At 33.5% G+C, this 22945-nt stretch overlaps 5 protein-coding genes across 8 annotated transcripts; 1 reads left to right on the top strand and 4 right to left on the bottom strand.

Annotated features, from left to right (window-relative positions):
• Positions 1 to 1360: 1360 nt before the first annotated feature.
• On the top strand, positions 1361 to 3138 carry LOC103844275 (auxin-responsive protein IAA17). The gene is made up of 5 exons (XM_009121075.3): positions 1361 to 1732; positions 2051 to 2262; positions 2375 to 2513; positions 2603 to 2664; positions 2862 to 3138. The coding sequence occupies exons 1-5, from the start codon at positions 1509 to 1511 to the stop codon at positions 2897 to 2899; spliced, it is 675 nt and encodes a 224-aa protein (XP_009119323.2). The 5' UTR covers positions 1361 to 1508; the 3' UTR covers positions 2900 to 3138.
• Positions 3139 to 6033: 2895 nt separating this feature from the next.
• On the bottom strand, positions 6034 to 7275 carry LOC103844274 (40S ribosomal protein S15-1). The gene is made up of 4 exons (XM_009121074.3): positions 7146 to 7275; positions 6916 to 7064; positions 6767 to 6824; positions 6034 to 6447 (listed from the first exon to the last, which is right to left on the bottom strand). Exons 1-4 carry the CDS (start codon positions 7146 to 7148, stop codon positions 6199 to 6201), a joined length of 459 nt encoding a protein of 152 aa, XP_009119322.1. The 5' UTR covers positions 7149 to 7275; the 3' UTR covers positions 6034 to 6198.
• A 1759-nt stretch (positions 7276 to 9034) lies between these two features.
• On the bottom strand, positions 9035 to 12726 carry LOC103844273. 2 transcript variants are annotated; one of them, XM_009121072.3, is made up of 9 exons: positions 12518 to 12726; positions 12151 to 12390; positions 11294 to 11517; positions 10950 to 11014; positions 10415 to 10645; positions 10203 to 10332; positions 9741 to 10054; positions 9504 to 9648; positions 9035 to 9411 (listed from the first exon to the last, which is right to left on the bottom strand). In XM_009121072.3, exons 1-9 carry the CDS (start codon positions 12531 to 12533, stop codon positions 9166 to 9168), a joined length of 1611 nt encoding a protein of 536 aa, XP_009119320.1. In that variant the 5' UTR covers positions 12534 to 12726; the 3' UTR covers positions 9035 to 9165. The 2 variants fall into 2 exon arrangements, with proteins under 2 accessions (XP_009119320.1, XP_009119321.1); XM_009121073.3 differs by having other exon boundaries at positions 12151 to 12387; positions 12518 to 12662.
• Positions 12727 to 15271: 2545 nt separating this feature from the next.
• On the bottom strand, positions 15272 to 16185 carry LOC103844272 (acyl-coenzyme A thioesterase 13). Its single transcript, XM_009121071.3, has 3 exons — positions 15925 to 16185; positions 15701 to 15844; positions 15272 to 15599 (listed from the first exon to the last, which is right to left on the bottom strand). Exons 1-3 carry the CDS (start codon positions 16099 to 16101, stop codon positions 15456 to 15458), a joined length of 465 nt encoding a protein of 154 aa, XP_009119319.1. The 5' UTR covers positions 16102 to 16185; the 3' UTR covers positions 15272 to 15455.
• Positions 16186 to 16879: 694 nt separating this feature from the next.
• LOC103844271 (TNF receptor-associated factor homolog 1b) lies at positions 16880 to 22720 on the bottom strand. Of its 3 annotated transcripts, none has more exons than XM_033282392.1 (13): positions 22488 to 22720; positions 21895 to 22113; positions 21407 to 21518; positions 21203 to 21291; positions 21045 to 21113; positions 20844 to 20976; positions 20560 to 20718; positions 19749 to 20097; positions 19451 to 19563; positions 19217 to 19364; positions 18651 to 19120; positions 18391 to 18574; positions 16941 to 18306 (listed from the first exon to the last, which is right to left on the bottom strand). In XM_033282392.1, exons 2-13 carry the CDS (start codon positions 22058 to 22060, stop codon positions 17119 to 17121), a joined length of 3180 nt encoding a protein of 1059 aa, XP_033138283.1. In that variant the 5' UTR covers positions 22061 to 22113; positions 22488 to 22720; the 3' UTR covers positions 16941 to 17118. The 3 variants fall into 3 exon arrangements, with proteins under 3 accessions (XP_033138284.1, XP_033138283.1, XP_033138282.1); XM_033282391.1 differs by having other exon boundaries at positions 19217 to 19367; positions 22488 to 22719; XM_033282393.1 differs by lacking the exons at positions 20560 to 20718; positions 20844 to 20976; positions 21045 to 21113; ... (2 more) ...; positions 21895 to 22113; positions 22488 to 22720 and adding an exon at positions 20201 to 20310 and having other exon boundaries at positions 16880 to 18306; positions 19217 to 19367.
• Positions 22721 to 22945: the final 225 nt, after the last annotated feature.

Consider the following 22945-nt stretch of genomic DNA (forward strand, 5'->3'; position numbering starts at 1 on the left):
TAAACCAAATAACATGGCTCTCATATCAATCAATAAATGCCACACAAGATATTATGTATTCCCGCAAAATAATATTATTTTGTTCTAACAATCGATTTAGTATGAATATTTGGCCTCGCAAATGTTTTGATAACCACCAGACTTCTTGCCACAAACTATGAAGTGGTATAGATTATTATGTGTATGCTTATTTTCAGATTAAAAGAGTAATGAAGCGTTTGTATTAGTCTAGATACACATTTCGTTCTATGTATATGTTTGTTTTTAATAAATAAGTATAGAAGATGCATTGTATACTTTATTTTGTGTTGGTGGTATGAGAATACTTATTTACAAGAGGGCTGCGCTTTTATTGTGGGATGAATAATTGAATCATGTGGATGTGATATGCATAATTGGAAGGTTCCGGCGAAGAATCTTACGGCGAAAATTATACTAAAACTATATAGTTGATTAATATTATATTTGGAAGTCAAAAAAGCATAACATAGTTTTTTTTTATTGAGCACAAAAAAACATAACATAGTTATATTAATAATATGGGTATCTCTAGTGATACACTCTCAAATGAGATGTCTGCGGCATCACCACCAAAATGGCTGGTACACTTCATATTACTCTTCTTAAAATAAATAAAATTATCGAGATGTTTACAAGAGATTTGTTAAAAAAACATTACAAGTCTACAACTGGTAAAACAAATTGATGATGTTGGAAGAAAACAATGGGGTTTCTTCCGCATATATAATAGACAGACACAATTTTAATATATGTTGGTTTTCAGACCAATATATAAATATATAACTACATATTTGCGAAAAAAATTATTTATTTCCCTGTGAAATAAAATGATTTGTGCTAATTTCATCATAATGTTACAGCAAAAATATTGATAGATGATTTTTATAATGATTATTAGAAATTTTAAAAATCTGCGGGGAAAAGTTATATTGAATTGAAGAAATGTTAATTAGAAGAGTCCAAATATGCCATGTCATAGTATTATTAAACTGTAGTTTTATTATTATCTCGTAGATTTATTATGAAAACTATATGAAAACTTTATTAAATTATTGAAAGGATGTTCAATTTTTAATATTGTAACTTTATCTTATTTTTAGAAAGTAATAGGCTATAAGAATAATTAAGAATGTCCAAATCAAATGCAATGCAATCATTTACTACCAACAAAATAAATTGCAGGAAAGATTCAATAACAAATTACAGTTATTAAGTAGTACTAGTGATTAGTGTAAAGTCGAACAAGTTCACTTCATCAAACTATCAAAGGGTTGAGATTCATCCACGTGTCGAAAACCATTTAGCCAAATATCTCTTAAATACGACATACACATGCAGCTATCACCTACAGAGAGATATAATAGAGACTCATCTCACTTTGTATTATTTGTGTGTGTTTTGTTTTTTTTTCTTAAAACATTGTTCCACCTTCCTCATCACCTTCACAAGAAGAAGAAAAACATTGAGAAGAAGAATAGAGGTTCACAATGATGGGCAATATCGACCTGAATCTTCAGGAGACTGAGCTGTGTCTTGGTCTTCCCGGTGGAATGACAGGAACCAAGAGAGGATTCTCGGAGACGGTTGATCTGAAACTCAATCTGAACAATGAACCTGAAAGCAAGGAAGTTTCTAAGACTCATGACGTCGTGATTTCTGTTTCTAAAGAAAAGAATACATGTCCCAAAGATCCTACCAAGCCTCCTGCCAAGTAATTTTACCATTCTCCCTTTTCTATTTATTTTCCGATCTTCACTTAATTTTCTTTTTCTCGCCCATGTTAAAAGGAAAACTAATCTTGATATACAAATAAAATCTTTCCTGCAACCCATAAAACAATGAAATCACTTAACTTTGTTATTTTTTTAAAGAAGCTCAAACAATCGAACTGATATGTCTATACCATATCAACTGGTGGTAAAAAAAACAATTGGTGATAGCTAACTACAGTGTATAGGAATAACAAATATAATTAGAGACCTTGTATAACATAACGGTTTCCAAGTTTTCTGTATATATAATTTTATAGGGCACAAGTTGTGGGATGGCCACCGGTGAGATCATACCGGAAGAACGTGATGGGTTCATGCCAAAAATCAAACGGTGTCACGGAGACGGCGGTGTTTGTAAAGGTTTCGATGGACGGAGCACCTTACTTGAGAAAAGTCGACTTAAAGATGTATAAGAGCTACGACGAACTCTCTAATGCTTTGTCCAACATGTTCGGTTCTTTTACCATGGGTATGTATACGTTGTATTATATATATTTCTTACTAGATATACGATTCCGTGCATCATATAAATCTTATCAAGCTCTTTGAAAATAATAATATTGTTGCTAAAAAAAATTAAGGAAAAAATGGAGGAGAAGAAGGAATGATAGACTTCATGAATGAGCGGAAAGTTAGGGATTTAGTGAACAGCTGGGACTATGTTCCCTCTTACGAAGACAAAGACGGTGACTGGATGCTCGTCGGCGACGTCCCTTGGCCGTACGTCTTCTTCTTCTTTTCTATAAATTTTCGATCTTTTTTATTGATCATTTTAATAACTCCTTTCTCTAAATTTACTTATTTATTAGAATGTTCGTTGATACATGCAAGCGTTTACGTCTCATGAAAGGATCTGACGCCATTGGTCTCGGTATGTATTTTTTTTTTTTGAAAAAGAACCTCGGTATGTATTTGCTACCAATGATTTTTGATATTAGCGCTTTGTACATCGTCTAAACAGTTTACTTGTTTAAATACAAAAACTATAATCCACTTACTAACGTAGATAACATAATTACATAACCAATTTGGAAATTTTAGTTGCTTAACAATTGTAAAACATTTCAGCTCCGAGAGCAATGGGGAAGTGCAAGAGCAGAACTTGAAGTTAAAAACGTAAGTGGCCATGATCATATATTTGGTTAACACAGCTATGAGTGTTAATTGTGTGTTTTACGAAGAAAAATATTGCTCAATATCTACTGTTTCTTTTAATTGTCTGTTTTGATCTGAATTATATGTGTTATGTAGATAATGAACTTAAGTTAAATTTGTGGGACGTTTGTAATGGAAAATATGTAATAATTTGAACATCTTTTTGTGTTCATCTTCCTTTTTTTGCTAAGAATGTGTAAATATGACTAGAAAATGCCCTATATTTAATGAATGCAAAACATAGTGGTGTTTTTTATATTTGAGTGAGTTGAATGTTCGGTTCGCACATCTTGAAACTGAAGATTGTATATATAATGAGAATTTGACCATGAAATACAGTTTCTCCAAACGAATTAGTTTTCAAACCGAATTAATTAGAATGACAACACACATGTACATGTTATATCATATCGAATATAATTATGAATTAGCGGAAAGTATTCACTTTGTTGGTATATTGATTTGTTGGTACATAAAGTGATAACTGGCTTTGGCTGGAGGAAATAAAATAAATAAATAAATAGGACCCATAGGGAAGAGGGGGAGCAATGCCATGTGCATCTGGATGGGTCTCTTGATGAAATCACCTTTGATTGTATTTTCATTTCTGATCATACTAATTGGGAATATTAAATTGTCTACCAACCAATGTTTTTAAACCCGACCCGGACACTGAACCGGACGACTTACCAGGTCGATGGGTCACTGGGTCAACCGCGGGTCAACCGCGGGTCAACCGCGGGTTTATAAATGAATTAATTTTATTATATAATAATATATTAGCTATGAAAAAAATAAAAAAATAAAGTTTAATATTTTCTAAATATTTTTTAAAACATAAAATAATATTTTGGATATGTATATATTTTATGTTTAAAAAGTATTTAGAAAATACTTAACTTTAATTTTTGTGTTTTTATTTTCATTTGACATACAAAATATCAAAAAATAGTTTAGACTATTTAAAAATTTCTGAATATACAAAAAAATCAAGATATAAAATTCATAAATATTTAAATGTCTAATGTGAATAATAAATTAAACTTCAAATTAAAAATAAACCAAAAATAAAAGATCATTGTAATAAATTGTCAATATCAGAAATAAACTAACACCAAATCACATCAACTAAATTTAGTTCTCTCTACCATTGTTCACTTCACTTTCTTCAAGTGGTATAGTGAATATTTTATCAAAATCTAAAAATCACAAATATAAAAATGAAAACGGAAAACTTAACTTTTTTTTGTCAGTAACTAACTTCTTAATTGGAATCTTAGAATATAATACATAATCTAAAAGCTAAAAAATGACGTAAAAGTTATTTATTGGGTTAACCGGTGGTTCAACCGGTATCGGGTTCCGGGTTTTAGTGGATTTTTTCGGGTTTTTGTAGGTTTTTAAATATTGGGTTTTTAACAAAATCCAAACCGGATTTTTTCTGGGTCACCGGGTTTACCGGTTCAACCGCGGGTCCGAGTCGGGTTTCAAAACACTGCTACCAACCAAATTTTACAGGATTAAAAGTCATAATTATAGACAAACTTATGTACATGTAACTAATAAACAAATTAAATGTTACCGACAGTGACACATATATGATATAAGGTAGGTCTTCACAAACTTGTAGATCAAAAACCAAATTATGCAAATATATCAAACATATGTTTGTCCGATATAGTACAATAATTACGGACTTTGTTTATGGTGGTTGCTATTATAATGGACCTACCGTATGTCTCAACACTCTGATAGTTAGCTTTATTAATTTGATGTTCAATGTTTAAAAATTATCAGAAATGTGTAATATTCACTAATAATATAATACATAAAGAAATCTGAGAATGTAAATTGATTGGGGAAGCGAAGCACATGGAGATCCCAAACGAACAAATCAAAGTTTCATAAATGTATCGCTTCAACGTTACATGCATGCATATATATAGAAAATGTCTAAATATGTATGTGTAAACACAAACATTTGTACAATCAATTACGTTGAAATGTTTCTACTAGAAGTAGTTTAATATTTATATCAACTACTCGGATCAGGCAGAAGCATGTTCGATGTTTGATGGGGACAATAATTAATTTGACAAGTTGACGCTCTAGAGGGTTCTTCAGGAAGCTAAAATTATCGTTAATATTCATAAGTGGCAAACATATCCATTTTCTACATAGTATCGACGATAAAAATGAAGTTTGAATGGAGGTCTTCTCGATTCACACACAGACTATACAGTTATTATTATTATTATTAATAAAACCCATAATATATCTTACGTATTTTGATTAAAGACAACATAAAATTAACATGTAGAGTCACTTGTGAGTTTATGCTACATGTTAATTCTTTTTAAATTTTAAATGTAATTAGCCAGCAAAGACAATATTAAAAGAATAAATTTTTGTCCGTAGATGCTCATTTTCATCATGTGATCGATGGGAATGCACCAAGGTTCCGAGTGAGGCGAGTTGTGGCATTCACCAAAGACCTTTGTGAATGGAAGAAGACTAGTCAAAATCTGATGAATTGAGATTTACAACTTAACCGGCTCAAGCCCAATAACTATACAAGGAAGGTTACAATTGTTAAACGATCAAGTCCAATGCTATAAGCCAAGCCCGTCTGTTCAATACGTGTAATGTGGTCTGCTTGAAAGAATTCACATAAGGGCCATTCAGCAAACTATATGTAGGCAATATGATTCCGGAAAAGACGGATGGAATGCTTGAAGAAATAGAATGCAAAAGCTTTCTATTACACAAAATCAAACCAGGAAGAAGACCCATCTTCAAAAATTTATGAACAAGTGCAAAATCCGGAGAGAGAAGTAGTCATGCATAAAATCATCTCTCCAAAACTTTGAATGTTCTTGATTTGATATATACATATCTATAAAATTACATAATGGCAAGATTAAATTCATGTTTAATTTACTAATTTTTTTGATACTGATATTTAGTAAATTTTGTAGTTTTTAAAATTTATAAAAGTTCTGACTCTATATAACCTTAAACAATTTCTCACAATTGTATTATTATACTTAAAATTAGTTGAATAATTTTTTTAAACCTTGAAAAAAATAATGAAAATGCATGAGCAAAATAGATTTAACAAAGTGTCTAAAAGTAGTTTCATTCATAAAGCAAAAACAAATGCAAAAAAGGATCCGCATACATAAAGACAAAATCAAAGCAAAGACCATATAACAATGGAACACATTCCCCGAACAGTAATATAAGGTCTTCACTTGAGAGGAATGAACCTTGAGGAGTGGGTAGCACCAACACCAGGCCTACCGTGCTTAACCGGCTTGTATGAGATGGAGAACTCAGCCAGGTAGTGACCAATCATCTCAGGCTTGATCTCGACTTGGTTAAACGTCTTTCCGTTGTACACTCCAATGATGCTTCCAATCATCTCTGGGACAATGATCATGTTCCTCAGGTGGGTTCTCACTGGCTCTGGCTTCTCACCCTGTGGTGCCTCCCTTTTCTATTTATTAAAATCAAACATAAATAGTGTTAAATGGCTACCTAAGTAGAATGTAACATTCAGCATGTTATAATCTATATACAAGATATTTAAATTAGAAAAAGAAACAAGACAGATCCTAAAACTACAAGAACCAACTCTTGTTTTAAACTAGCATATGAAATGTAAACTATGACAACATATACAACCATTACATGAACAGGCTAGAAGATACAATCTGTCTGAAAATGTTTACAAATGAGACTCTTAGCTAATATATAACTATGAATAACATAATTAACCATTCAACTAAGCCAACAGAGAGATAGAAATGACTTACAGCCTTACGCAGCTTCTTAATGAGAGCCATTGGCTTCCTGGTCAAACCTCTAGAGAACCTAAACCAATTTTCAGACAAAGATAACTGTCAGAACAAAACATAAAACATTCATTACACAATCTCGTTCGAAGTTTTCTGTATGTGTTTACCTTCTGCGAATACGAGAAGGGAAGAGCTTGACAAGATCATCAGTAGACATGTCGAGAAGAGCATCGAGATCGACTCCTTTGAAGGCAAACTTCTTGAACGTCCTCTTCTTTGGGACTCCAGCTGCAGCAACCTCTGGTTCAACATCCGCCTACACAGATAGTTTTTTTTAGCAAAGTAACAGGATAAGACAATGAAGCTAAGATTCAGGGACTGAGAATGGAGAACTCACCATGGTTAGATCTCAGCAAAACGATAAAACCCTAAACGGCTTGAGGAAGTTTTATTAGGTCTTTGCAAAGCGTGAGCCAGTTTCTTGCGGCGACACTGATATATATGGTGACTATGTTTGTTAATTAGGGTTCTTTTCGGCCCAGCCCATTACTGTTTCTTTGTAGTCTTTCAGGGCCCAACTTTATTTCAGTCCACACTTGGAAACTCTAGAATTTTTATTTTGTTATTCACGTTTGTCAATTATAACACCTCCTGTAATACAAACTAGATTTTGATCCGCGCTTTCAAAGCGCGGGATCATTTCCGAAACATTCCAAGTTTATTTGATATAAATTTGTATTTTAATTATATCTACACTTAGATATTACAAATGAAATATTATATTCAATGTTTTGAAACTCGACCCGACCCGCAGTAAAATTGGCAAATTCGGTGGCTCATATGTAATCCATTTTAGTTTAAAAAAAAACTGTTATTTAAAAATTTAAAAAAACCCGTAACAACCGCTAAAACCCGAGATCTGGTTATCGGTTGAGCTGGTAGATGACCCAATATGTAATTCGGTTTGATTTATTATTATATTTAGAGTATTGTAATATATATTCATCAATGTTCAGATGAATAGTGAATATATTATAAAAAGTGATACTCCAATTTAAATACAATTTTAGTCCAACAAAAATTCCATCTTGTTAATGGATCAATATTTGAGAGGATGCATACTAAAAATGAAATAGATTTTAGCATCAATAATGTATATACGTCTATTACAAATTAATAATTTACGTTTGCAAAAAAAAATTATTTATTTATTTAGTTAGTTTACTTTTGTTATTCACATGTTATTAGATACTTTTTGATGTTTTGTCTATGGCTTATTTTAAATTTAAAAGTTAATTTCATTATTCGCATTAGAAATGTAAATATTTATTATTTTATTTTGATATATATTTTTATTATATTTAGTTCTTAATTTTTATAATTTATATATATAATTATATTTTTAAATAATTAAAATATTAACCCTCTCTGGCATCGATTCATGTTAATGTAATGTTTTATGATATATTTTTGTTAATATATTTGTTCAATTAGTTTATATTTGATATATATGTTACATGTCTCTTTGAGTAACCCGTAAAAAATATATTCATAAAGCTATCAACAGTAACTTGTTTCATCGTATAATTACTATAAATATTTATTTTATCATATATATATATATTATTTTTTCTTTTTAATAATACTCTAACTATAAAAAATATATTTTTATGTATTTGGTGAGGGTTTTGAACAATTTGTTTTTTTTTTTTTTGCATTTGGATTAATATATAGTTATATATATACAAATGAATAGATATATATATATATATATATATATATATATATAAGTATTTATTACATTAATAACTAAAATATAATTGATTAGTTATTTAAATTTCGAATTAACATAAATTAAATTCATTAGTTTAAAAAATAACAGATTAATTAGTTAGTTCCTTAATTTTAGGTATGATGTATATTTAATAATTAAATTAGATATGAATAGAAATAATAGGAAATATAGTTAAATATAATGGTCCAACCTAGACTATTTGTAAGTAGATAAAAATTGCTTCTGTTTTAATAGTATTGATTATACAATGTATATATATATATATGAATCACTAAAAATCCACACTGATTGGTAAATGGAATAACATGAGACTTATAAGTTACAGTATTATTTCCATGACATTTTATGTCTTGCGTGAAATATCTAGAGCGATTCTTTAGTTTAGTAACATTTGTAAATTACATTATGAGGAAAATTATATGTCCAAAACCTAGTTATGTTAGTAATTAATTTGTAAAATTTTATTCAAATACGCATATTAAGTAGTAGAAAATTTGCAAAAATCCATTTATTAATTTTATTGGTATTTGGACTAGAAAAACAAAATAAGACAAAAGTACCAACGAAAATAGCTCGAGATTAGCAAGAGACAACCATTTTTAAGGCTAGTTAACAATATCATTCACTTAGTCGCTTGAGCCTTTTCAATTTTCCTGATGGCATCGGTAAGTTGCTTCTGAAGCTTGGGCCTAGATGGGGCTAAAACGATATCATTCCAAACTGAACCGGGCTTGCTTAATACGTTCGGATCCGTGTAAAGCTCGTTAATGGACTCTGCATCCGGGTTAAGATTGCTGACCCGTTTCAGACATTCAATCTCCTCTGGATCCACCAGAAGGTTACTATTTCCAGATTTCCATGCTATAAGCTGATCATTAAATCCAAGTTAAAAAAATGTGTTTGTATCCTTTAAGGTAAAAGACAACGTTAATATTGATATATTCACTTTCACGTGTTTACCTGTGGAGGACCAGCAACAGCATTGGTGCAGTAAAGCCTGGCGTCATCAACAAGCTTACAATACTTTGGAAATGCATTAGCAAAATTCTTGTGTGATTGGAGCTGAGATCTCACTCTCACTGCTCTCTTCACCATTAGAGCTCTCCTGTCAAAGTACAAGCACAATAAATCCAATATGAATCGAATACATGGAGAATGTTTTATGAACATAAATTTTATCAAATTTGTTTTTTTTACCGTATGCCTCTTACTACGGCGAGATAAGCATCACAAATCACACCGACCAGCTCGATTCTATAAGGTTTCAAGTTTTGTTGTTTCCCATTTTGTTCTGTTTCTTGTCTCCAATATTCTTCGGTTGTTGTACCGTCTTCAGATACCTTGTAGCCTACGCCCATTCGATATCTATGTTTGTGGACGTTCCTAGCCATTGTGATCGTTTGTTCCAGGAATGGCGCCCATGCTAAGGTTCCATCCATTATCACATCACGTCCTTCGTTTAATGCTGTTACTAGTAAGGACGATGCAGCATCTGTAGATGATTGGTGAACCTATATATATAAAAGGAGCAATCAAAAATATGTAACATGTTAAAGAAAATGAACATAATATAAATATATAATGCATTCTAATCTCCCACGTTTGTTGTAGTTTACGTTTGTCATTGAACTATATGAGATTTTTAAATAATGAACGTACCAATTCAGCAGTTTGAAGCATGTCGTCGTGGTGACCTCTAGAACTAAGAGCTCTATAAATAACATCCGTCTCCTTAAACGCATCCGCTTCTATCACCACTGCGTCGCCCCCTGCCTCCGACCAAAACGGCCTATAAAAATATAATTTAGTTTGTATAACTACATGCATATAGATAAAATACAAGCACACGATTTTTTTTTATTAAACTATACTCTTGGAGGATATCTTTGAGGACGGTGCTCTTTCCGGCGCCCATTCCGCCACCCATGAGGAGTAGAACGGGGCTACGTTTGTTGTGAGCCACCGGAGACATTACTTCCGTACAGTGTGGCTCACCGCTTCCACCGCTACTGCTGATGTTGATGGCTTTCATCTCTTCTACTAATGTTGAAAATACCCTTTTCACCTTTAGTTCTTTTGTTACTCTCTCGAACCTCTGTTTTCTGAATTAATTACATTAAACAAAAGTTATAAAACTAATGAATATACGATTTTTTTTATTAAAAATGGTCAATAAGTTCTACAATATATTTTTTTAATTGTTAATGATGATAATACATTTAAAATAAATAAGTTGGAATCATTACCACAGCAATGAAATTGTCACCTCAAAGGCAAACACTAGAAACGCGCGTGATGATTATGCAATTCATATATAGGTATATGCATTAGTCAATCAATGTATATATAATTAGCTGTGAGACCATATAATTAGAGTTATGGAACATGGCACAATCATCCAATCACCTTGTTGCTGCCATCACGAAATCCTTGAGTTTGGGTACTTTCTGATCCGACTCGTCGCTTAAAATCTGTCATTGTTATGGAGGGAGAAAATTAGATCAAAGACTGACGAGAAATGTTAGGATAATATTGACTATTCATACGCATTATTGGAGACTAGTAATGGTCTAACCTACTCCACTCAGCGAAATTTTGAATATTACCAGCAATTAAACAAATAAAGTACAACTTTGAATGATTCTATGATTTCGAAAAATCCCTATAAATCATGTTAATAATATAAGTAATTTAGCTAATACAATTGTATAAACACATAATCATTTTTTTTAAGAAATGAAAAGAAGTACCTGGGAGATGAGGTTGGAAGATTGAGTCCAGTTGAAAGAAAAATACGTGAGAATGCATCTTTCAAATTCTTCAAGTAGATGAATGTAGAGAGAATCAGTATCAGCTTCATTGACCAAATACTCATACACATTCTCATTATATCCTTTTGTTTTCATTAAATATGCATTTGCCAGTTTGCATAGTTGTGGGCATTCATCTGGATCCTCAATTCCTAGCTGCCTTGCTGCATTTTGCATATATGTTAACACTTATTAAAAATATACATATGCAACGCTTCTTATAGAAAGGATCAATATAACTGCTTAGTAAAATATTGAAATTTTACAGAAAAATTTACAAAAGGCCCCCCTTTTTGTGAAAGGTCTCTCTAGCATTTATGGAGAAAGTAGTACGTGTATGTAATTTATTAAAGCCCCCATCACCATAAGTTATAGACTTGGGTAAGAATTAGATATTTCAAGAATTCTAGTGTTTCACAAAAAAAAAAAAAAAGAATTCTAGTTAAATATTTCAAAGTATAACATAATATTAAAATAAAGAATATCTTAAATTTGAAAAACCATGCCAAAATCTTAAATGATAATGTTATATTATAAGCTTCGGTAGTATCAAAACTTCAATAAGCCCTCATCAATTCGGATTTGTACATATCCTTTCCATGTGCAGCGAATAGTAGTATCATTATTTATTTTTCATCTTCCCAATAAATACAATAATTTTCCTATTATTATAATCTCTTGGTCAATATCAATTCTATTTTATTCTTCTTACTTGAAACTATTAGCAAATTTTGTTTTGGGTTAAAGATTAACAAAGTTCCTTCTTGAAAATGTAGCAGAGATGCATGAATACGTACCAACATAGTAAGAGAATCTCTCGAGATTTGATCGTCGACTTGAATCTTTCCTCCCGATCAAAGGGGCTATTTTCTGATCTTTATTCCCCATACAAACACCTTGATGAGTTCTCCTTCGGCGAAGGAAAGATTCTCCGGCAAAAGCAGCAGCGGCCGCGGCAAGGCCACCAAGAGAAGCAATGAGGAGATGGTTGAGACTAAGTGATTTACATCCACCACTAGAGACATCTCGCGTTCCTTCTATAGCAAACAAATTTAACAAACCAACAAGAGAGAGAAACTTAAAGAAGAATATATTTATTTATTATTTTCAAAGTGTTTGTATTTGTCTAGTGGTAAACGAAGGCAGATACAGGACAAGCATTACCTGAAGGATTAATCATTCTCGCAATCTTGGAATTGAAAAGTCTAAAATGCGTGTTTGGGATGAAGATTGAAACTGTGAGGGGACGCACTAACTCAACACACCATGACCACTGATTTATACTTTTTTAATCTTCTCATCTATGAGTCTTGACTTTTTCTTGGAGGATTTCTTTTTATAATGTAAATTTTGGATTTTCAATGTTTATTATTTTACAGTACGTAGTAATAATACTATACTAGTAGGTGTTTTGTCTGTGATGCAGACTTAAACATTTTTATAATTTTTGAAAAGTTATTTGTATACTATATTCATTATACTAAAATAAATATTAAAATAACTTTATATTATATTTTTAATTATATAATTAATTTTTTATTTGATTAATATTTAATTATATAATTTATGTTTTAACTTTTTAATAAAATACTTTTTCAGATAACAATACAATATATATATATATATATATATAAATTATCTCTTTTTTAATTATATTTTTAGATTTTGGATAATTCAATATTCTATTTTAATTATAATTAAGAATTTTATTTGATTAATATTTAGTTATATAATTCATGTTTTTAACTTTTTACTAAAAGACTTTTTCAGATAACAATACAATATATACTGAATTTATTTATTTTTAAAATTATATTTTCAGATTTTGGATAATTCTTACTATTATTAATTTTAATCAATTACCTAATCAAATAAATTAAAATTTCGTTTTTATTTTTTAATTTAGTTATATCTTTTATTCATTAAGAATATAAATGATATCTCTAACTTTTAAAGCGAGAATTCAATTCTAAAAATTTACTTTGCAAATAATAATATAAATTATTATTTAGAGCGCATTTTTCTTATGATATCATTAAAATTTTAAATGTTAACACCCGTTTTGTTAGGTATCTCACATCGAAAACGTGTTGTCAGTTGTAGCATTTCACTTACTTACAGTAACTTTAAATTTGGAATAGAATAAAGAAACTAGAATACTATTTACTCCATAATAAATTATCATGCAATTTTCGAGCTTTAGGCTCCGAATGTAGGACGGCACAAGGCGGTTACTTGCTATTTTACGTATACTTGCGACTTGACTTGCCTTATACGAGTAATGAAATTTTTGATTTGTACTTGCCTTGTTAAAAACGAGTACTTGCTATTTCAAGTACTTGATCAAAAATAAATTACTTGCAAGTTACTTGTCTTACTCTATTACTTATTATTTACGAGTATTTGTGAACTATTTACGAGTGTTTGGGAATATTTAAGAACTACTTACTAAATAATACTCTATTAAAAATAGACATAAAAATTTGTTTTGTTTATTCTATTTGAAAATTTAGTTATATGACTTGTTATTACATGTTACTTATTTAGAGAAGACATTTTTGTTATCGTGGAAATTATACAATGTTTATATCGAAATATGCATATATATTTTTTATTTGTCTCTTTAGGTGACTAGAAGACAACGATTATTTAAAAGTCAAGATGAATACGAAACAACTAACAAGTATAAAAAAAGTAATGAGTATTTGTGTCGAATCCTAAATACAAGTAAAAGAACAAATATAAACAAGTAACTAATAGATCATGTAACAAATAGCAAGTAGTAGGACAAGTAACAGGGCGTAACGAGTCAAGTACTAAAAATAATAGTGATACTTGATACTTGACTTGGTCTTGCAAATAATGAAAATTGTCGACTTGTTACTTGCTTTGACAACACCGAGTACTTGAATTTTCAAGACGGTTATGAGTCAAGTACCAAGTTTAAGGCGAATAACGAGTAATAATGCCCAGCCCTATCCGAATGGTGACTGCGGCTTGAGCGGTGCGGAACAAGCGGTTTAACTGCGGTGCGGTTCTAACAGTTATAAAAATGTATAATATATAGTATATGTAAAAAAATTTGTTACTGTTACCTGCAGGGCGGGATGGAACAATGGTCGCCATTCGAAGCCAGTTCTAAATTAATAGCTACATATTTTAATTTTATGATAAAGAATCGAATTCAATTCAGTATTTCATATCTATGCTAAGATCGTTGAAGCTTTACGAGACACCATTCAAAAGTTGTTAATTAACTTACGATTCTGGCATTATATAACGGGTTTATAAATGACTAAACAGTTTCTACGCATCGTGTAATTAATCGTACTTTATCCTACCGAGATAGCTATTGGATAGTAACACAAACAAACAAACAAACAAAAAGAAGAAAAAAATCATCTCAACCAATATTATTAACGACAACACTGATCCACCACCATATCTTTGTCCTTATCATGATTGTGTTTTCACCTTTTTCACCATTAGTCTGATCTTTAACTAAACTCGTGTTAATCGATCGCAAAGGTGAAGTTAGAAAATGTTGCCAGGGCAATAAAGACTATAAAGTGGTGTTAGTTACAAATGCACACGTTTATAGCAAAAGAATGCCAGTCTATTAAAGAAAAGAAAGATAACTATAGAAAGAGTATAATCCTAACCTGTTTTCATTTTTAACAAGAGTTAAAGTATGTCAAGATAAAAGAATGCTAGTTTGTCTATGTCAAAATTTAAAATCGAAAACGCTAGTAAAACGTGATTCATTCACTCACTAAGAGTCTGACTGGTTACAAGGTCAGTTACTACTAAATTAAACTAGTAAATACAGAAGAGCATTAGATTTGGGTAATTATCCTGACAAATATAGTACGAGCAGAGGAGAAGAAAAAGGCATTATTAAAACACGAGTAGCACGAGTACGGTGATAATAGTTTAGAATTATAGCAAACGTTTATGCTTAAAGTGTAGATATACAAACCATTTTAAACTTCTTCAGCATAGCTTTTTAGTAGTATTAGAAAGAGAATAAACCATAGTTTAATGTAATTAACACAAACGATGAGATAAAACAAACCGATTCATATTGTTTAAGGTATAAGATTCAAAGCTTGGAACGGGGAGCAAGGTACTTAGTATGGCGACCTTGAGCAATAAGCTTACCATCCTTCTTCTTCCTCAGCTCAACACTCGCAACTGCTACAGCTTTACCCACACGCAGAGCCTTGGACTCAATCTCTATCTCTTCCTGTAGACAAAAAAAAAAAAAAAAAAAACCACCAACCATATAACAATTAACATGAATTTGGTTAATTTCTTCCTCAATTCTGACGAATCTTAAGAAATTACATCAAGGAAAGCAGAATCAAGGTAAGAAACATTGATCTCCACTGAGACTCCAGTGTGTGGAAGTCCCGTCGTGTGAATCACAGCAGATCCTATCAAGTCCACCAGAGTCGCCGTTGCTCCGCCGTGTAAGAAGTTGCCTGCGTTCTTTTTTTTTTCTCAACACCAAATTTTCCAAAATCAATTTCTCGAGAAATTGAAGAAATTAGGGTTTTTAAATTAGTTACCAGGAGATGAGGTTGGACTTTCATGGAGCAGACGATTCGTCCATGCTCGATGAAATCTACTTTAATTCCTTTCGCCACGAATCTCTCGATGAATCTCGGTGGTAGATTCGCCACTTCCGATTCCTTTTCCTTTTCCTTATCTCCTTCGAGATACTGCTTCACCGATTCTAGGTTCATGCTCTCACCTTTTTAATTCGCAGTTTTCTGATTCTAAAAGGCGCACATTTTTTTTGTATTTTAATAACACAACATTATTGTTCTTTTTTGGCAACAGTGAAAAATGAAAACCAATTATTAGCAAGAAAGTTTTTTTTTTTTAAAGGCTAAGAAAAACTAAGTAGAGTAATGATCCGATAGTCACCTGGAGTTGAATGGTGAAGGTATGAAAAAATTCCTTACAACGCAAAAATTCTTATACGTGTAGTGAATGCCGATCATTTTGTGGGTGTGGATACCATATTCACCAATTAAAAACAGTCTGTTGCAAATACCACTTCTGAGAATATATAGGATTTTCATGTATTCTATACCCAGATCAACGCTTCACATTCTGCATATAAAGGTGAAAGACTCATACGGATATTTATGGTACTCATCGTGATATCAATAGTTTTTCCTTCCGATAAAATCATTCTTGATCTGTAAAAGAATCATGTTCCTTCCACACACCATCAATAAAACACCAAACAACACTATGTAAGATTTGATCTCCAGTAAAAGTATAAGAATCTCGAGTTGATGAGTCTTGATTTGAGCTTCAACCCATAAAATTCTTTCTATTTTCGCCTTGCGGAAAATATCTAAAAACATTTCTATTTTATTTTTGAAAATCTTATCATTACAGTTTTTCCAGATGTACCACAAAATCCAAGAGAAATAAGTTAGATCCGGTTCTTTTGATAACCTTCAGAACAAATAAGTTAGCAAGAAAGTTATTTTCTTAATTATTAGTATAAAACAGAAATCATTATGTTTATTCATATCACAATTGCAGGAAGTCAGGGAAAAAAATTGTCTATAGAAAACTATCATATATTAAAAAAAAAAAAAAAGTAAATTCATTTAAACGTGGAGAAGAGAAACTCTCTTTACACAAACTGTAATCGTAATTTTTTTTTCTTTTTTTTAGATAAAAAACATTACAAATCCCAAATTCATTTGCTTCATTTCCTCACAAGAGGCAGAGACTACCCATCAGTGGCCATTAGACGAAGGTCTGTACTCAGTGTATCCATTAATCCCAGGCGAAAAACTCGAATACGTGTGATGATGATATGTTGGTGTTGTATCTTCCAAGTTACTGTTCCTCATCGCTAGCAAAGACAAGTCCACGTTCCCCATTTGCCACTGCGTCGGCATCAAACCATCCCCACCGTATGCTCCGGATGCAGAGACACGCGGCATGTAATGGAATCCTTCTTCTCCGAAACTTCTGGACCTGCCACTAGACATAAACTCACCTGACATGCCTAAATCCGCACCACCACGGTAAGCGTATTGGCTGTTGAAAAGCTGCGGTTGTGAATTGTATATGTTTCCGTTAAACGCCATGTTGCTGCAGCTTTCGTCTTCGAGCAGGTCGTTGATGATGTCGAGGTGAGGGAACTCGTCGGTCATCAAGCTTTGTGGTTGTTGTTGTCGCGCAATCTCGACATCGATGTGGCTTATAGATCTGTTGCTAGTCACGGCTGGCGTGTAAGGGCTGTTCATGCCCATGTTTACAGAATTTGAACTCCTTCCTGCCCACATAAACGCATCTTGACTGAAAGGGAAGCTTGACTGATGAGATAATGTCGGTGTTTGTGAGTAAGATGATGATGGCAATGTGGTTGGGACAACTCCGTGAGAGCTTGTGTGGTGGATGAAACTAGATGTTGAACCAGGAGAGTTACCGACTATGGCGTGTTTATAGGACTGAGGAATGTAAGTCTGTTGGTTGTGTACCGAAGAGTCGGGACCTAGACGACCAGCTGAGCTAACCGACCGAGGAAGGGATGATGATGTTGACTGAACCGAAGAGGAGGCGATGATAGGGGCCGGTTGCATCGCAGGGATTATTGGAGCACTAGACGGCCTTGATATAGTTGTTGTTGTCGCAGATTGTTTTGGAGCAGAGATCTTTTGCACATCAGCTCTGGGACCAACAGTTTGCGACTGAATCTCTGAAGAAGGCCGCACTACTTGACTTGATGAAGGTGGTCCAGGAGCTGAGATTACCTTCCTATTTGGAACAGCGTCAACGCTCTTTTTCTCCGGCTTTGTCTGAGTTAATGGTGAAGGATTCTTGGCAGCACTTCTGGGAGAAGAAAGCACAGCAGCGCTTTTCACTTTAAGTCGATCCATGTCAACCGAGTTCACAATGATTTGAGCAACGTTGCGTTCCTGCAAAATAAATTTTAATTAATTACATCATCACCGCACTTCTGAGATCTTATCCAACATTAAAAGCATGAATGAGTGACCAACCTTCCCAACGGGACTACGATTCCGAGAGCTCTCTGGCTCCTGGATGCGGGAGACAACAACCCAATCGGATTCGGACGGAGAACTCTGACTCTTTGATTCTGTTCCAAGTGTTGAAGGTTGATTATCTGTTTCACTCGCTAAGCTCCGGGTATCAAATATCATTTTTACTTGGTGGTTCGTTCCTCTGCAAATCACAAGGTGACTAATTATAAGGAATCAGCACAGATAGAAGAAGTAAAGGGAGATGAAAACAAACTTACTTGTTTGGTGACTTCTGGTTTCTGAAATTCAAGGCATTCCCTTTGTACGACCCATTGTTAACCCCTGACCGGATAGAATCATTAGAACAAGTTGAGGAACTATCATCCACTGTGGACTGATTCTTTCTTTCTCCAATTCCATTGGGTGTGGATATGGAAATGTCACTCCCTCCTGATGGAGGAGGATAAGTTTCCAAGGTGTCGGTTTCCCAATGGACCGAGCTACTGTCCCCATCTTCTAAATCAGGGTGAAGAATGTCGACCGAACCATCCACAGAATCAGATACGTCGTCTGACACATCTCCTAGAATATCAGTCTTTTCAGCTGAGGATTGTGCTCTCTCTGTCACAGAATCCTTTTCTTCCTCATCATGTTGGTTCTCTTTTAGATCCTTTTCATGTGTTGCAACAGTCACCTTTTCTTCCTTCCTTTTGTCCTTCCCTTTATTTTTGTTCCGTTTCTGTTTCGCCTATGAATTTTCAAACAACCAAAGAAAGTCTCATCAACATCCAACAAGCAGGAGGAGCAAAATTAGATTTTAGTAACAGGAGAAAGAGTATCCCACTTGTTTCTTTTTAGATTTCTTCTCCCTCTCTGCTGCTCCTCTTTTGGCCCTCTGTTCGGTTTCTGCCAACCACGCTTCCTCTTCCTCGCGAATCAGTTCTTCCTGCCTTTTTAGCGCAATAGCTTCTTGATATGCAACCTCGATTTTGCTGCTGCAGTTCTCAGAGATCATATATAAGCACAGCAACGAAGAACAAAATGTAAGACCGTATAGAAACATATCGTGCATTGCTACCTGAAGATATGGGTAAGAACATATATCTCCACGGTTCGTCTACCCAACTCAGTTAAACGTCTCTCATCACGCTCAACGACTTCATTGTTGACCTCTTCTCCATCATTGGCATCCTAGTTTTGCACCCAAGAACACAAAAATCAATACAAGTAATTTTCTTTTCTAGTGGACAATGCAACACGTCCTCTGAAATGGATAATACAAACGACAAATTTACAAATAAAACAAATGCAGATACGATCACAGATAATGGAAATTCAGGCAACAAAAATCTATATATACAACCAGTGAAACCGACCTTTGTACGGTTTTGGGGACTTTTATCCTCATGTGTAGGCAATGGTTCTAGAGCAGCTCTCTCTAGGAGCAACAGCACATCATCAACTAATACGAACATATCTTTGTCCACACTAACAATCGGAGCTGGCAATTCTTTGGCATCTAACAAACTTGGCCTAGCTTTCTTGTTCTTAGCTTGGCCTTGAAGAGCCTTCAACCCACTATACAAGGAATCCATCACCAAAGTGGATGTAACTTCCTTTTCTATGAAAAAGTGTTTTACAACTCCTTTTAGTATAACGTCCATTTTCTCTCTAGACATCCGACGCCTACAGTTCTGGTCCATCCCTAACCAGAAAACACCGAAGCTGCAACAAAGAACGATATCCATTTCATTTTAGGCTAAATTGCTCAAAAATTTAGAGAGAAAGATATCACCATAAATATAAAAGTAAGGCAACTGTACTATACTAGATTGGTGTAAATTCTGGCCTTCAACAAGTGTGTGAATTAAGAAAAAAGACCACATCCTCTTTAAGGGATTATCCGCCTCTGCATCTCAAGTTCCTTGGCTAACAAGACTTTTACATCAAAGATAGTGGAGAGACACAGCAACCAAATAAAAATTTAAACTTGAAACTAAAGCAAATTTATATAGGACTCCAAACGCATAAGTGGAAAACAAGATGATTCTAAACATAGCAAGGTTTCCTCTGAAGAAAAGGAAACCACAGCTACTTCCTGTCCACTTGTCTTCACAAATGGCAATTAACTATGATCACATTTCCGGAATCTAGAGAGTTAAGAGTATAAGTTGCATTATGAAATACCTCGTCCATCTTGCCTTGTCCTCTATCAACCTCCCAAGCTTGCTTCTTTTCTCTTCCACAAAACGTCGGCAATGTTGCTCAACATTATTAAAATACACCCTAACCAGCTCTCTCCTATAACCGCAATGAAGGCAGCGAAAAGGTCGGTCCACCCTCTCCCTGCAAGGAACAGTTAAAGGGGAAGTATCCACAATTCATTAATCAGTGACACCAAAAATAAAGAATATCACATGTGTTTTTAATGGTAAGATTATCTCGTGCTCTAGATAGAGTCTTTGCATTACCTGATCACCTGAACTTGAGCCTCAATCGTAAGAGAGTCAGAATCATCTATGAACCCTTCATGTAACTTAGGCAACTCCATAAACTTTTTCCATCCCCAATCATGCTCTTTCTTCCAAAACCGGTGCAGCGTATCTGCACAAGGTGAGTTCAGTTGTCTGCATATTTAAAGGGGCAAGCTAGTTAAGACTCGGAAAAGTCACCTGAAAACTTGGATTTCTTTGAATCTTTATTCACCACAGCTATAGTGAACTGAGCGAAATGACTCCAGCCTGTTTCAAAAACAACAAAAGAACATACATGACCAGGTATCCAAAGAGAGAAACGGGGCCCATGCTGACCAGTGGACAGAACTACTAACCTGGAAGAAGTTTCTCATGGTTTGCAACACAGAGGAACAAGGAAAGATGATTGCAAACATCACATCCTTGTGGATAAATTAAAATATACCTGTCACGAAGAAGAAGAAGTAGGTAATAAAACAGAGCTTCAAAAACCCCGATCTCAAGTTTATATAGTGAGACAAAGTTTAAGAATGAGAAAGATTAAAAATATGCTAATGTACCATTTGTAGCCGCCAGCATCAAAAACACTGCTACGGAGCTCCCTTTTGTTGATTTCTGAGAATTTAGCTATCTTCCAAGTATGTTTCCCAAATAATTGAGAGGGTTTAAGGCCTAGGAAAAATAATAAACATTAAACAGCTGAAAACAGATAAAAGTATAAATAATAAGGTGGAAAACAAAACAAAGAAGGACAATACTATGAATGTGCCTAGTTTCTATAATTACATGATAGAACTCAATACAGAAACTAAACTCTTCAAGAAAAAAAACAGATAAAAGCCTCTAGCACGGTCATTTCCAACCAAACAATCATTTCAGCTGCATGCATTTGCTAAATCAAAGATGAAACCATGAATACAAATACATAATACACAGAAGAAGAGAACTGCACTGCGTCCATAGCGGGTTTTCAGATATGGTGCAAAACTTTTTCAAATAAACAATTTAGAAATGAAGACAATCATTTTAGGAAAGAAAAAGGCGCTACCGTAATCTTCTTCATCATCATCGGTGTCCCAGTAAGAGGGAGATGTTGATGGGGTCCCATTCTCCACTTGACCAGAAGACCTCCACAAGGAGAGTGCTTCTCCTCCTGATACACTGTGATGTCCATTTGAGCTCACTCCAGAAACTTCAGGAACAGTCTCTGCCATTCCCCCACTTATGATTTTATTTTTCCGTCAAAGCTCTCTTCTCTCTCCGTCAACTATAACGATTGGAAGCAAATAAATTAATCAAAACTAATTCGAAAACAAATAGCAATTGATTTGGATCCGAGCAATTCATTTCTCCATGAGCCACAACGAATCCATGGTTTGAATCAAAAGCCCGTAAACCCCAAATCAGATAATCGATTGGCAATAAACCCTAAATTAGAATCCAAAAACTTAATTTCTATCAACTACAATCTCCAATATCGGAAACCTAGTGAAATCAACGATCGGGGGGAATCAGAAACTCGCTCTCTCTCGGATTAGAGAGGGAAACATGGACTGTTGTTGTTATCGGAACCTTAAGGCAGCGCAAAATCAAAAACACGATATGGAAGGGGGGAAGGTGATCGTGTAGATCGATTCGAACCTGAGGTGGTGGAAGAAAGAGCAAAGCGAGAGGTTATTCGATTGTATTTTGGCAGCTCCAAGAGATATTCTACAGAAAAACAAAAAAGACGACGGAAGAAAGATAGAAAGAAAGAAAGAAAGAAAAGATAAATAGAGGAGAGAGAGAGAGAGGTCGCACGAAACAGCTCTTCAAGGGGAAAAATACACACAGAGGAAAATAACCCTTAAACTATAGTAATGTTTTTGGATCTTATTACAAAATGTTTCTAATTTGATCTTTGTTTTAAAACTTTTTTTTTTAAATTATCTCACATGAGAATTCATCACTAAATTAACGTTATGTAGTTTTATTACATTTTAATTGTCAGAAGAAAGATTTACGGTATGAAACTTTAATATTTGAGTGCAAAGAAAGATAAATTTAATTGTAGAAACAATTGATTTAAAAGTTCTACATCATATCCGAATTTAAAATCC

Source organism: Brassica rapa, chromosome A10 (genome assembly GCF_000309985.2).
Source record: "Brassica rapa cultivar Chiifu-401-42 chromosome A10, CAAS_Brap_v3.01, whole genome shotgun sequence".
Lineage (NCBI taxonomy): Eukaryota > Viridiplantae > Streptophyta > Magnoliopsida > Brassicales > Brassicaceae > Brassica > Brassica rapa.

Excerpts from the sequence above, each read along its gene's own strand:
- LOC103844275 (XM_009121075.3), top strand. The coding sequence starts at position 1,509 with ATGATGGGCAATATCGACCTGAATCTTCAGGAGACTGAGCTGTGTCTT. Across the intron at positions 2,263-2,374 it reads GTTCGGTTCTTTTACCATGG|GAAAAAATGGAGGAGAAGAA; the intron begins GTATGTATACGT and ends AAAAAAATTAAG. Across the intron at positions 2,514-2,602 it reads GTCGGCGACGTCCCTTGGCC|AATGTTCGTTGATACATGCA; the intron begins GTACGTCTTCTT and ends CTTATTTATTAG.
- LOC103844274 (XM_009121074.3), bottom strand. Across the intron at positions 6,825-6,915 it reads CCTTCTCGTATTCGCAGAAG|GTTCTCTAGAGGTTTGACCA; the intron begins GTAAACACATAC and ends AAATTGGTTTAG. Across the intron at positions 6,448-6,766 it reads TTAAGAAGCTGCGTAAGGCT|AAAAGGGAGGCACCACAGGG; the intron begins GTAAGTCATTTC and ends TTTAATAAATAG.
- LOC103844273 (XM_009121072.3), bottom strand. Across the intron at positions 10,333-10,414 it reads CTCAAAGATATCCTCCAAGA|GCCGTTTTGGTCGGAGGCAG; the intron begins GTATAGTTTAAT and ends ATATTTTTATAG. Across the intron at positions 10,055-10,202 it reads TGCTTCAAACTGCTGAATTG|GTTCACCAATCATCTACAGA; the intron begins GTACGTTCATTA and ends TTATATATATAG.
- LOC103844272 (XM_009121071.3), bottom strand. The coding sequence starts at position 16,101 with ATGAACCTAGAATCGGTGAAGCAGTATCTCGAAGGAGATAAGGAAAAG. Across the intron at positions 15,845-15,924 it reads AAGTCCAACCTCATCTCCTG|AACGCAGGCAACTTCTTACA; the intron begins GTAACTAATTTA and ends GAAAAAAAAAAG. Across the intron at positions 15,600-15,700 it reads TTGATTCTGCTTTCCTTGAT|GAAGAGATAGAGATTGAGTC; the intron begins GTAATTTCTTAA and ends TTTTGTCTACAG.
- LOC103844271 (XM_033282391.1), bottom strand. The coding sequence starts at position 22,060 with ATGGCAGAGACTGTTCCTGAAGTTTCTGGAGTGAGCTCAAATGGACAT. Across the intron at positions 21,519-21,894 it reads TGATGATGAAGAAGATTACG|GCCTTAAACCCTCTCAATTA; the intron begins GTAGCGCCTTTT and ends TATTTTTCCTAG. Across the intron at positions 21,292-21,406 it reads GATGCTGGCGGCTACAAATG|GTATATTTTAATTTATCCAC; the intron begins GTACATTAGCAT and ends TCTTCGTGACAG.